The 13809-nt window shown below is 36.4% G+C and overlaps 1 protein-coding gene across 1 annotated transcript in view; it reads right to left on the bottom strand.

Moving 5' to 3' along the window:
• Positions 1-635: 635 nt before the first annotated feature.
• The window catches only part of TCEANC (transcription elongation factor A N-terminal and central domain containing), a 40528-nt gene continuing 27354 nt past the window's right edge, over positions 636-13809 (bottom strand). Inside the window, exon 2 of the mRNA XM_053704873.1 lies at positions 636-2075. Coding sequence (XP_053560848.1) covers positions 1036-2073 — 1038 coding nt within the window. The 5' untranslated portion in view covers positions 2074-2075 and the 3' untranslated portion in view covers positions 636-1035. The remainder of the gene's footprint in view (positions 2076-13809) is intronic.

Here is a 13809-nt window from a genome sequence, read left to right on the forward strand (position 1 = left end):
GTAGTCTCAATACCTGCATTGTCAGAATTCCTTGTATTTTCATCACCTGACTGATGGTTGGTACATGGCATGGAAGCTACAAATAAAAGAAAATTAAAACCAATGACTGAGGCATATCATATATTTATGACTTCATATTTAAAGTAAATATATAAACTTCACACAAAAGCAAACTCCAGATCTCAGCTTGTGGAAAAAGAAAATATGTTTTTCACATAAATATTTTAAAAACTAAGTTAAATTGTGTAATTTAATATGTCTATTCCAATAAACTGCAACAAAAGTGGACTTCTGGTTTACCTAGGGATGTGCAAACCTGCCCTCGGGGCTCCTAAATAGACCCCAATTTCAGGATATCCTTAGTGGGGACTAAATGGATTACGTAAATTAATATTTACCTATTCATAACAATTAACCACGTGTTCTTAAGAAATTATATCATGAAATCCAAGATTTTTGTTGAGTTTTTTTGTTGTTGGTTGAGTTTGAGGACGGGGTGCTCACCCCAACATCTAGATTAATTTTCCCAGTGTGAAACGCCTGCCATTGAGAGTATGCATATGTTTTTAGACACATAGGAACAAAACAAAAAAAAAAAGCACACTTCACCATATATGACGCTCCAGTCAAAAGAGTAAAATCCATATACTTTAATGCTTCATATTTAAACCAAAAAGGTATTTGGCACATATAAAATCAAACAAGTGTGAACAGATACATCTGCAAACACATTTCGTGCATACCTGTTTACCTGGCCACACCTCTATTTATTTAAAAAACTTAAAGGTATATTAACCTATATGATTACATTGTTAGATCTAGAAACATTTACAACATGAAGAACCGCTTACATATCTACTGTATTGTGATAAATAGATTTGCACTATATGCATAATAAATAATCCTAAAATCGAAATGTATATACCGGTCATATATATTAACACTTATTATTATTCTTAGACACATTTGTTTAGCTAAGCATCTGGTTTGAAAACTTTCCAGATTGAAGAAATGTAATGAATATGCTAAATTGGATCACAAGCAGATCCAGCGGCTATGGTACCATTTTTCCCCACATTCATTGCAAGTGACAAACGTCATCATTTCTTCATCAGGGTTTCCTGTGCGCACCCAACCAGGGAGAAATAGTGTGCCTCTGGAAATCATAGTCACTGTGCAGTTAAACTGTTCACATCTACGACACTTGATTTTATTGGTTTGAAGTCCATCCATAGTTTTAGGAAGCTGATGTTCATGAACACATGCATTTGTGTAGTTTGCCCTTATTTTCCTTAGCTCCTCACAGGCCATATCCATCGCATTCATCTTAGCAAATGCCTCAGAACTTAATGCTCCAGAGAAAATGTCTTTTCTTAGATGGGAATTTTTAGGGTTTTTTAGATTGGAAACTTTGCTTCTGATACAGGTTCTATACTTCTTTTCATTCTCAGAATACAGGGCATAAATGCTCTCCTCTATTTGCCTTGCAATATTGTGGGCTTTATCCTGGCATTCTGTTGGGTCTTCCAAAGCCTTGCCTAGGAGATCAGTACATTTAGTCCTTAAAGATACATCAACAACTTTCTTATTCTTTTGACACAGAGAATCTTGAACTGATTCAGAATTGTTACAATGGGATTCTTGTGAGTTATTCAGGGATTGGGGGTTATGAGACTCTGTGCAATTTGAGCTGCTTATGCCACTCAAAACCAACACTTCTTTTTCACAATGAACATGTTTTCCAGGAGCTGCACCTGTATTCTCAGATCTGTCTTTATCCATATAACCATGTTCCTGTTCAGTATTTACATGAAGGCACTTATTTCTAAGCAAGGCTTTCCATTTGGAAAGTAAACACTTTGCTTTTTTCTTCAAGGCTCCTTCTGGACTGCTCTTAAGAACTCTGTAAACAACTCTGACGATATCAGTGTGTTGCAACATCTCAACTGTGACCTCAATGCTCTCAAAGTAAGCAAGGTGGAACGCTATATCATCATATTTTCTTTCAGGCAGTAGACTTTCCACTTGAAAAGCCCTAGCAATAAACGCTTTCATATCTGTTTCCTCAACCATTCCTATAGTCACAAAAAGAGAGAGAAAAAAAAAAAGGAACATCAAAGTCAAAAGGCAAAATCTTGAACGAGATGAAAAAGATTATGTTTGCACTTACATATAGAGCATCAACAATAGACAAAATACATAAATAACTACATTTTCTTATACCAATAAAATAACAAAAGAATGAATACTAGTTTCTAATATAAACTGATGAAAATGTACTAAATTTGACAGTAAAATTATAGGCTATTCTCTAAATACAGGAAAACAAATAATACGTAAACCACCCACATTAATATACAAATGATAAAGCCTAAATTTAGCATATGTTTAAAAAAAAGGAATATTTTACAAGCATAGCAATACGAATAGTATAATTATCTTGTCAAGAAAGTTTTTATGTTAAATGAATAATAAAGGCCTAATGGGCTCAGCGTAGGCTGATTATTCAAAATGCATGGTTAAAAGACTCAAAAATGCTTAAAAAGGTATACTACTGTGTAAATGCTAACATTATAAGAAAACAGAAATACATGCATAATATATAGAAATATAAAAAAAGTAGTGATACAGAATAAAAATGAAAAAAAAAAAATGAAAAAAAAGGTATTATTGTACTTTATTTATAAAGTGCCAACATATTCCACAGCGCTGCCCAAGGGTTCAATAAAACAATGATACAAAACTTCTTGTAAGAGACAAGACGAAATTTGACAAACAAATACAGGAGGAATTTATGGCCCCATTCCAGTGGGAATTTACAATCTAGAAGGGTAGGAGGGTGAGAAACAAGAGGTGAGGACTACAAGGGTGAGAAAGTGTTGATACAAAGTTAGATGAGGGCAATTATTAGTTAAGTGGAATTCATTTGTTACAGAGTTGGGCGGTAGGTTTTTCTGATAAAAAATGTCTTTAGGGAGCATTTAAAAAAAAGGCAGATTAGAGGAAAGTCTGACAGCATGAGGGAGAGCATTCCATAGGGTAGGTGACACATGTGAGAAGTCTAGCATGGGAAGAGGTGAAGGGACGTTTTTTTGAGCATGTGAGTCACCTTTGCACAATTGAAAGAAAATGGGAATGAACCGGTAGAAAGGGAAAGGTTGAAGATGTGAATAAGGCCAGGAGTGAGGGTGTAAGACAGAGAAGGTATTAGCTAGTAAGGGATAGGGTCAAGTGAGAAGGTAGTGAGGCGTGAGGAAGATAATAAGTAACAATCTTTATTCTCAGTGGTTGGATGGAAGATGCAGAGAGTGGCAGAGGGGGTGACTGGGAGTGGATGTAGAAGATTGCAGATGAGCACTAAAGAAAGACGAAGGGGGTGGTTGAGGTGGGGAGAGGAGAGAGTTGAAAGTAGAGAAGAGTTGTTTAGGGTTTTAGGAAAGAGAAGTAGAGATGTATGAGAGAAGAATGAACTTACTGTGGATGAAATCAGGTTCAGAGGGAAATTTCCTTCAGACATGCTTAGCAGCACGAGAGCATTTTTTCAAGTAGCACATTTGCTGAGAGAGCCAGGGTTGTAACTGATGGTGCAGGATTTTGCGGAGTTGGAGAGGAGCAAGAGTGTCTAGTGCAGGGGAGAGAGTTTTGTTGGGCTGTTGCAAGGTCAAGGAAGGTTATAGTGGAAGTAGTAGGGAGGATATGTTGAATAAGTTGGAAAATTGAAGAGGATCAACATTGTTCAGATTTATAAAGGTGCGTGGGTGAGAAGGAGAAGTAGGTTTAGCCGATACATTAACATTATAGGTGAGCAGGTGTTGGTCTGAAATGGGAAAGGGGCAACAGGTGAAGTCAGATATAGAGCAGAAGTAGGAAAATACCAGGCCAATCAAGTGCCAGTCACGGTGTGTAGGGAACAGTGTAGATTGTGAGAGACTGAAGGAGGATGTGAGTTAAAGAAGTTTAGAGGCAGCAGGGGCAGATGGGTTATCAGTGGGGATGTTGAAGTCCCAGAGTATTAAAGTGGGTATATTTGTAGAGAGAAAGTGAAGAAGCCAGGTGGCAAAGTTGGAGGAATTGGGAGGTTGGTCCAGGAGGGCAATAGATGACTAACTCTCTGAGAGAGGGGGGAGAACAGGTGAATGCATTGTGTCGCTGAGTATACAATATATCCAGAGGGGGGATCCGGATTACAAGGTTATACCAAAACCTATTACTACAGTTGACCAGGACTATTCAACCAGATTTAAGGAATACTGGAAACATTCAGCATAACACAAAATATATGTATCTAATTATTTTTCCTGGTTACCTATAAGACCACGGAACTTAATAATTATAGTACTACCTTCTTGATAATTCATGTACATTAGCAATTCAGGCACTATGGTATAATGTTATGACCCAATTACACTGCTCCCTATATAACCTGATATAAAACGTTGAATTTTAAACTTGAGTATTTATTACACGGGTGGTACTTATATCCAACAGGTACTGATAATCACTTTTACTACTACAGGTAACCCTGGTGGTTATAGCAACAATAGGTACCTTTGTCCTAATTTCATATGTACCCCATCACATTCAGAGATCGAATATGTGATAAATAATTCCCTGAAACAGTACAATTATTCCCTAACCTAGGGGGACATTAGTACTACCTCCTGGATAACTCATGTTATCAGAATTAGTGCACATTAACAATTCAGACACTATGGTATAATGTTATGACCCAATTGTATTGCTCCCTATACAACCTGATATATAGTGTTGTTAGGATTCACCGTAACTGTGTTTTTAATGCTTTAATTTCTATGTTGTATATTTTATTTCTATAACAAATAAAAGTTAAGTTTTAAAAAAAATCCCCTCGAACCGGATGTTAATATAAACATCCTCTCTTCACTGCTTATTTTTGGAATTTACTCTATCTCAGGAGTGCTGTTCTCTCTCTTCTGATATTTATGCAAATTACTCTTGGGTTTCCCTAAGAGTAATGGGGAAACCAGACGTGGACTCTGTGCACACATGCCCTTAGAGAGAAACAACGTCACCTCACTGACGAGGCCCACAGAAGACTGAAACGATTGTCTGGGGTTGTTGTTTCCCTTGTTCAGAGAAGAATAGCCTGGTATTTCGGCACTGGACTGTCATTGGGCAGGGTCAGACTGATATGCTACAGGATATTTTTTCTCTGTGAAAAGGCATTGTGTGCTAAAAGAACGCAGACCCCGAGTTGCAATAAAAATGAACAGGCATGGAAGTTATTTTAGCTTTTGTTCTCTCAAGAGTGCTGTTATAATATGTAAATATCTCTTCATAGTGGATAAGCACATCCTTATTCCTTTAAAGCTGTGTTTGACAAAGGCAAAGAGTGCGATTTGTACTGTTACCACTAGAGGGCATATAATGAGATGTATTAGTTTTTGCTAACTTGGCTTCTATGGAACATTGTAGGTATAAAAGGAGGGCAATGTGGGTATTCTTTGTAACCTTGACAAAGTCAAACAGGTGGGCCGAAACATTGGATTAAAAATATGCAGACTTAACATGGTGTGTCTTTATGATTATATATATAATTTTGTTTTGTTAAACTTTTACTTTTATGTTCTATGTATGTTCTAATCTTCCTACAGCCTTTACGGATGTTATATATTTTCCGCTATAAGGAATTTAGTGTCTCTACATATTTTTGTTTCCATCCTGTTCTTAAGTATTACCCAACTCAGTAACAAATTAATTCCACTTGCCTAATTGCTGCCCCCATCTAACTCCACACTAACATCATTCTCACCCTCCTACCCATCTAGATTGTAAGTTCCCACGAGAACAGGGCCCTCAATTCTCCCTGTATTTGTTTGTTAAACTTTGTCTGGTGTCTTTTATATTGTATTGTACTGTACTTTTATTTTTGTACCCATGGACAGCGCTGCAGAATCTGTTGGCGCTTTATAAATAAATAATAATAGTAAGTATAATTTTCTGTTACTACTGTTGTATGTTTATCCGTTTCTTTTTCTGATAAATGTATAAAATTACCTGTGTTTGGCTTTTTCTGAAGTATGTATTTTCCCTTTGAGTAAGAAATTCTATATCTACTTTTTCCTATTCAGTTCAAATATGATAATGGAATATATCAACTTCAGTAATTTGGGGGTTAGATGCTGTTTAGTATATTTACCGCTTTTTTTTTTAATAAGTATTCAAAAGGTAAGTTTGTTGGCTCTTACATTTCTTTTTTGTCAGTCTTTTAATAACTTTCTACTTTTGCCTCATTCAAGGTTTACAACCAAACCCAATACTTATACTTGTAGGGCATTTTTGTTAGTAACTGTGTTTAGAGTCTGTAGAATTGCATTTTAGCTTTTTATATAACCACAGCAGCAGTTGTATTAGAGGTTTTCAAGCCTTCTTCATTTCAAAGTTAATTTATTATCTATTGGACAGTAGAATGACAGGTTGTGTACTTATACATCTTTACATGGATGAAGGAAGAGACGTTTTCTTTGAGAAATTTGGATATCTTCTATTCTCTTCAGTTTTTACATGAGGGGTTTGAAAAAGGCCTTTCAGCATTTAATCAAAAAGTTCAAGTCTCTGCTGTTTTTGCAATATCAGGTATGAAAAGGCTTCATTATCTTATTATGATTCTGTTCAAGCATTTGCAAGTTTTCATCCTTCATTTAAACTTTCCTGTCCTACGTGGGACTTACCCATTGTCCTGAGTGGTTTGATGACAGCACCCTTTGAACCATTGACAGCTGCATCTTTATGGAAACTAATATGGAAGACAGTGTTTTTAATTGCTCTTATGTCTGCTAGACAGGTGTCAGAATTCCAAGCATTATCTGTGAAAGGACTCTTCTTAGCCTGATGACTGATTTTTCACTCCTACAAAAAATATTATTCTGCCTTATTTTTGTGCAACTTTGAAGCTGGTTGATGGAAAACCGTTTCATACCTTGTATCTGGTGCGTTGTCTTCAATACTATGTAGACAGGACCCGAGAAATCAGGAAAACAAACAGATTATTTATCCACATAGTAAAAGGAAGGACTCATTGCCAGTGAAATCCATTATTTCTTTCTGGATCACGCAATGTATTTCCAAGGTTTACAAACGGAGTTCTACCCCAAGGCCATCTGGGCTCAGGGTACACTCCACTAGGGCAGTTTCCACATCTTGGGTTTTCTGGAATGATGCATCTATTTAGGATAATTGCCACATTGCTGTATGGAAGACTGTTTATTTTGCATTATAAATTTGATGTCATGCAATCATTATCTGCTAATTTTGGAAGGTAAGATTGTGACCTCTGTTGTTTCTAAATACATTTCTATTTTTGCATTACAGATATTGCCACTTGTGTCTGTTCTTTTCCATCCCCATTTTTCTTATCATATACCTCTTGGCACTCTCTCACCTGGTAAGTATTAGATAGGCTGGCCAAGTTAATTAGAAATTAAAACATAAAAATAGAAATATATCTTGGCCTATAAAATAGACAATATTTACCAGAGTTCCCACCCTTTTCATTCCTATCTCTTTTATTTCTATGTTGACAAGAACTAGGCATAAAGGAGGATTTTCAGGTAGAAGGTTATATAGGTAAAAAGAGGGCATGGCTATTCCTGTCCATGCCCCCTCTCACCTGGTAAGTATTGTCAAGGTTATAGGCCAAGATATAGAAATTTCAATTTTTAAAGTTTATATAATATATATATATATATATATATTTATTTATGTGTTAATATGTGTATATATGTCTGTAAATATATATATATACAGTCACACACACACACATATATATATATATATATATATATATATATATATATATATATATATATATATATATATATACATACAAATGACCCTGATCAAAAGTTTACATACCCTGGTGATTTTGGCCTGATAACATGCATACAAGTTGACACAAATGGGTTTGAATGGCTATTAAAGGTAACCATCCTCGTCTGTGATCTGTTTGCTTGTAATTAGTGTGTGTGTATAAAAGGTCAATGAGTTTCTGGACTCCCGACAGACCCTTGCATCTTTCATCCAGTGCTGCACTGACATTTCTGGATTCTGAGTCATGGGGAAAGAAAAAGAATTGTCAAAGGATATGTGGGAAAAAGGTAGCTGAACTGTATAAAACAGGAAATGGATATAAAAAGATATCCAAGGAATTGAGAATGAAAATCAGCAGTGTTCAAACTCTAATCAAGAAGTGGAAAATGAGGCTGTTTGATAACATACTGCATTCATCTTGCCATCAATTCTGACCAAATTTCCTGTACCTTTGTAGCTCACACATCCCCAAAACATCAGCGATCCACCTCCGTGTTTCACAGTAGGAATGGTGTACCTTTCATCATAGGCCTAGCTGACTCCTCTCCAAATGTAGCGTTTATGGTTGTGGCCAAAAAGCTCAATTTTGGTCTCATCACTCCAAATGACTTTGTGCCAGAAGGTTTGAGGCTTGTCTATGTGCTGTTTGGCGTATTGTAAGTGGGATACTTCATGACATTTGTGTAGTAATGGCTTTCTTCTGGCGACTCGACCATGCAGCCCATCTTTCTTCAAGACCCTCCTTATTGTGCATATTGAAACAGCCACACCACATGTCCTGTATTTCACCTGAAGTTAATTGCGGGTTTGTCTTTGCATCCCAAACAATTTTCCTGGCAGTTGTGGCTGAAATTTTAGTTGGTCTACCTGACCGTGGTTTGGTTTCAACAGAACCCCTCAATTTCCACTTCTTTATTAAAGTTTGAACATTGCTGATTTGCATTCTCAATTCCTTGGATATCTTTTTATATCCCTCACCTGTTTTATACAGTTCAACTACCTTTTCCCGCAGATCCTTTGACAATTCTTTTGCTTTCCCCATGACTCAGAATCCAGAATTGTCAGTGCAGCACTGGATGAAAGATTCAAGGGTCTGTCAAGAGTCCAGAAACTCATTGACCTTTTATACACACACACTAATTACAAGAAAACAGATCACAGGTGAGGATGGTTACCTTTAATAGCCATTCAAACCCCTTTGTGTCAACTTGTGTGCTTGTTATCAGGCCAAAATCACCAGGGTATGTAATCTTTTGATCATGGTCATTTGGGTAGTTTCTGTTGTCATTATGATTTAAAGAGAGTAAACACAGTTGATTGATAATAAATGGCTTCAGCCAAACACTAACCATGAGTGAAAGAAAAGTTTTTGTGTTATCATTCATATTCTCTGAAAAATGGCCAAGAAATCATAAATTCTGCCAGGGTATGTAAACTTATGAGCACAAATATATATATATATATATATATATATATATATATATATATATATATATATATATATATATATATATATATACACACACACATACACACACATACATACATCTTTAGACATGTATATGTATGTATCTCTTTGTTGAAGCCTTTTGCCTGCCTTTTTCTTAACACCTGAGATCTCATATCTTTAAGCCCTTATAAAACTTTTGAGTGCAATATTAGTTTTTGAATAATTATTAGATAGTGTTATTATCAGTGTAACTATACTGTGTAATGTATTTTGGATGTGTTTTAACTTTTTATTTTCGCTAAACAGTTAACCAGAGCTCTGAAGTCACAGTAATCATTCTAGCGTAAATCGCAATTGCGCTCAAGTTATTGTGCTTACTTTCAACTCGTAAAACTGAAGAGTGTAAACACCTGGAATAAACGCTCCACTCGTAATCTGGCCCTAAGTGAGAGCTGAAAACAATAAATTAACCTTTACATGTTTGAGTGAAGTCTTAAACTCTAGCACAAATGTAAGTTTTTGCCATTTATAGGGACAGTAAAGTCAAAATGAAATTTTCATGATTCAGATACAGCATTCAATTTAAAGCAACATTGCAATTTACTTAGGTTATCTCATTTGATTTTTTTCTCTTGGTACCCTTTGTTGAAAGCATACCTAGGTACGTCCTGGAGCAGCAGTGCCCTACTACTAGCTACTGATTGGAGGCTGCACATATATGCCTCTTGTCATTGGCTCACCTAGCTCTCAGTAGTGCATTGCTGCTCTTTCAACAAAAGGATACCACGAAAAGTAAGCAAATTTGAGAACAGAAGTAAATTTCAAAGTTGTTTAAAATTGTATGCTGAATCTGAACCACAAAACTGGGTTTTGTGTCCGTTTCATTATTCTTACCATTTATTTGTAGCGTGCCAAGAAAGTCAGTAGCACTATACAGGGAATAAAATAAATGAAGACAATAATTTGCCTTGGATCTTGGAATCTTAGACTATTCATGTCAAGCGACATATTCTAATGAGATTCATAATAAATAGTTCATGAAAATATGCAAAAAAACTTTCATTGTTTAATTGGCAGGTAATATAAATACTTGTCATTTTTTGAGGAACATTTAGCACAATTGATAGTGCACAATCGGGTATTGCAAGTGGGTCATATTGCAAGTGGTAAGTTAATTATGGCTCTCAAGTTCAATCCAAAACACCGATTTAAAATTTAGTACTTTGAGACCTGCAGTTGATACTATCGAAATTAAGGATTTAAGTAATATTTAGATTTAATACATTGGGGAAAACACGTTATTAGTGAAAAATAAAAGGACTATGCTATGGTATATGACAAGGAGGGGGGGGACTTGTAAAGGGTCAAAGGTCTCTAAGGTACAGTAATATATATATATATATATATATATATATATATATATATATATACACACACACGCACACACACACATATATATATATATATATATATATATATATATATACATATACATATATATACACATACACACATACAGGGACACGGCACACTCCAACAGTTCAATCACCTGGTGCTCTGCAGGAAATATGTATACATGATCACTGGATGTTACCCACGGCTGGCAGCCGTAAATCCTGGGATATCCAAAAAAGCAGGCAGACACAGGATTTCCTCATTCGCCTTTATTCAGCAAGGAAAGGCTAATTTCTAAACGTTTCGGCTCTCACAGGAGCCTTTCTCAATGGAAGCCAAACAGACATACAGTGAACACCCAAGACCCTCCCCTATATACCAACATGACCTAGTATGTACCAATCAGAAAGCAGCAACTACGCATTTCAATGTTATAGGCAACACCTGTGCATCATGCTTTCAGTATGGGCAATTGCGGATGACATCATCAAACTACATCAGCCTGAGCATACATAGACACTGCCGGTTGTAATAGAGACAGACGCAGCAAACATACGCACAGCTGTTACACTAACAGCAGAAGGAGCATGTAAACGAAGAGCCGCTGTCAGTGATATTATACCATAAATGAAAAAAAAAAAAAATCACCCAAATTAAGTGACTACGTTCACAATAATGTCAGTGCCCTATTACCTCCACGTCTTGGACGAGGTACATGATCTATAAGCATGGTTCGCAAGGAGGAGATAGGGTGGCCTGCAGTCAGAAAGTGACGGGCTACCGGCTGTTCCGAATGTCCTTTATCCAAGGCCTGATGTATGGCTGTCTTGTGATTGGCCAGCCATTCCCTGAATGTAGTCACAGTCTTACCTATTCGTCAGAGGCTGTGTCGAAGCAGAACTATTCTGTGAAACGTGTTAGGCCATGCCCACCTTACGCCACAGTGCAGGACGTCGTTCTTGACACACGCTACTTTGTTACTAGCTTGTAGCGGTTACATTGTCCATGGTGTGTATATCGTCTCCATCCTCTCGCTTCATTGTTTGGCGGCTTCAGGGTGAAATAGACCAGGAGAGTGACGCACTGCAGACTGTTCATAACGAACAAACTTACCAGCTAAGTTTATTGTGATATTCTCCTCTCTGCCGTGGATTATCACATTACACCCGCGAGGTGGACACACTTACTACTTACCTTATATTGATTGAGGTCTCCAGCGTGAGTAACCACCTTTAGGGTTTTTTTGGAAGTGTTTTTATTTATGTTGTTTTAAATAAACAGACTATGCTATGAGAAGCTTCTTTGTGCGCTTATCTTACAGAATGGATATATATATATATATATGTGTGTGTGTGTGTGTGTGTGCGCTCCATCAGCTTAGCACTTGAGGGTTATCAAACTTGAACTTAACTGTGCGCCCCCATAGAAGTACTTTATGTAAGAGAACTAATGTGTCCATGCTATCTGATATGTAGATGTCAACATACACTAGACTATTGCTAAAAAAGGATGTTCCTTTATCTTTAGTATACACACACAATTCTTCAATAAACAGAAAGTTAATCTTTTGTGGTGGAAATAGCTGTAAAACAATGAGAAACTGAGCATGAAAATAAAGAGAACCACCACTAGGGGGAAATATTTTGCAACAAAAGGTTTGTGTTTTCATATAGTTTGAATTGAAATGCAACAAGTACTCAACAACTGAAGAAAAATACATAAATATATTTTTTAATATTGTTTGCATAGAACTGTGTGTTTAACCTCTGCAAAGGGTTTAAACACATAGTTTAAGTCAGCCCAGAGCAGTAATGCACCACTGGGACCTAGCATCTAGTGAGCCCACTGCAAGATACATATGTGCTAAGCCACCAGTGACCAGCTAACTCCCTTTACTACTTTGCTGCTCCTGAGCCTACCAAAGTATGTTTTTAAACAAAGAATACCAAGAAAACAAAGTACATTTGAAAAGTAAATTGAAAAGGTTATTAAAATGGTAAGCTTTATATGAAATATGGAAGTTTAATTTTGCCTTTCACATCCCTTAAAGTAAAGCTCTTTTCATGGTCACAATGTATATTGCACATTATTTGACCAGTTATGAATAACTATTAACAAGATACAAGGGAATAACCCAAACAATGCTATGCCTACAAAAATAACATTTTCTCTACAATTGATTTTGTTATTTTATCTGGGGATAAAGACAGCATTACACTAGGCTTATATTAAGAAGTTAAATAAGGGGATAGATAAATCAATACAGTCATTTTAAACCAACACACAAAAAGAAAATAATGATCCTGTCCGACTGCAGGACTAACTGATAAAACTGACCTCCTGGGGTTCTCTGACATTCGTATGCTACAGTAAAATAAAACACCAGGGGCCCCATGATCAAAGATTCTCCTGCTTGGAGAGAAATTGTAGTGCAGACTTTACAGGGGCGTAACTCACTGAATGATCAAAGAGAAAGGGCGAAGCTCTCCAGCAATCTCTCGTTTCTGAAGGAGAGACAATCCCAGTGCAATATAGCACTACATGTTTTGTAAGTTTTGTTACACTTAAAGGGCCACAATACCTAAATGTTGAAACACTTGAAAGTGATGCAGCATAGCTGTAAAAAGCTGACTAGAAAATATCACCTGAACATCTCTATGTAAAGAAAAAAAATATTTAACCTCAAAATGTCCTAAGTATTCACATCCCATTGTAAAGGATTTTAAGCAGCAAATCAGTATGTCTGTCCCGGGACAGGCAGGGGAGCGAGCCTTGTGCACACTCATGTTATTTTCCTATTTAGTTTAAGGAAGTTTACTATGAAATCTCATGAGAGTTAAGTGAAATCTCATGAGATCACAGTTAACGAGTTCATGACCTCAGCACTGTTGATGCTGATTGGCTGCTGTTCATTTCCTCATATATTTTTTTTTTTACCTGCAGCTGGGCAGCAGTTGAGTATAACTTTTTACACAGAATCTACCTCTGCTGAGCTGAGGAGATTGTGAGGTAAAATATCTTCCTTTTTTTACATAGAGATGCTCAGGTGATATTTTCCTGTAAGCTTTTTACAGTTATACTGCATCAGTTTCAAGTGATTTAGCATATGAGTATTA

The sequence above is a fragment of the Bombina bombina genome, chromosome 3 (genome assembly GCF_027579735.1).
Source record: "Bombina bombina isolate aBomBom1 chromosome 3, aBomBom1.pri, whole genome shotgun sequence".
Lineage (NCBI taxonomy): Eukaryota > Metazoa > Chordata > Amphibia > Anura > Bombinatoridae > Bombina > Bombina bombina.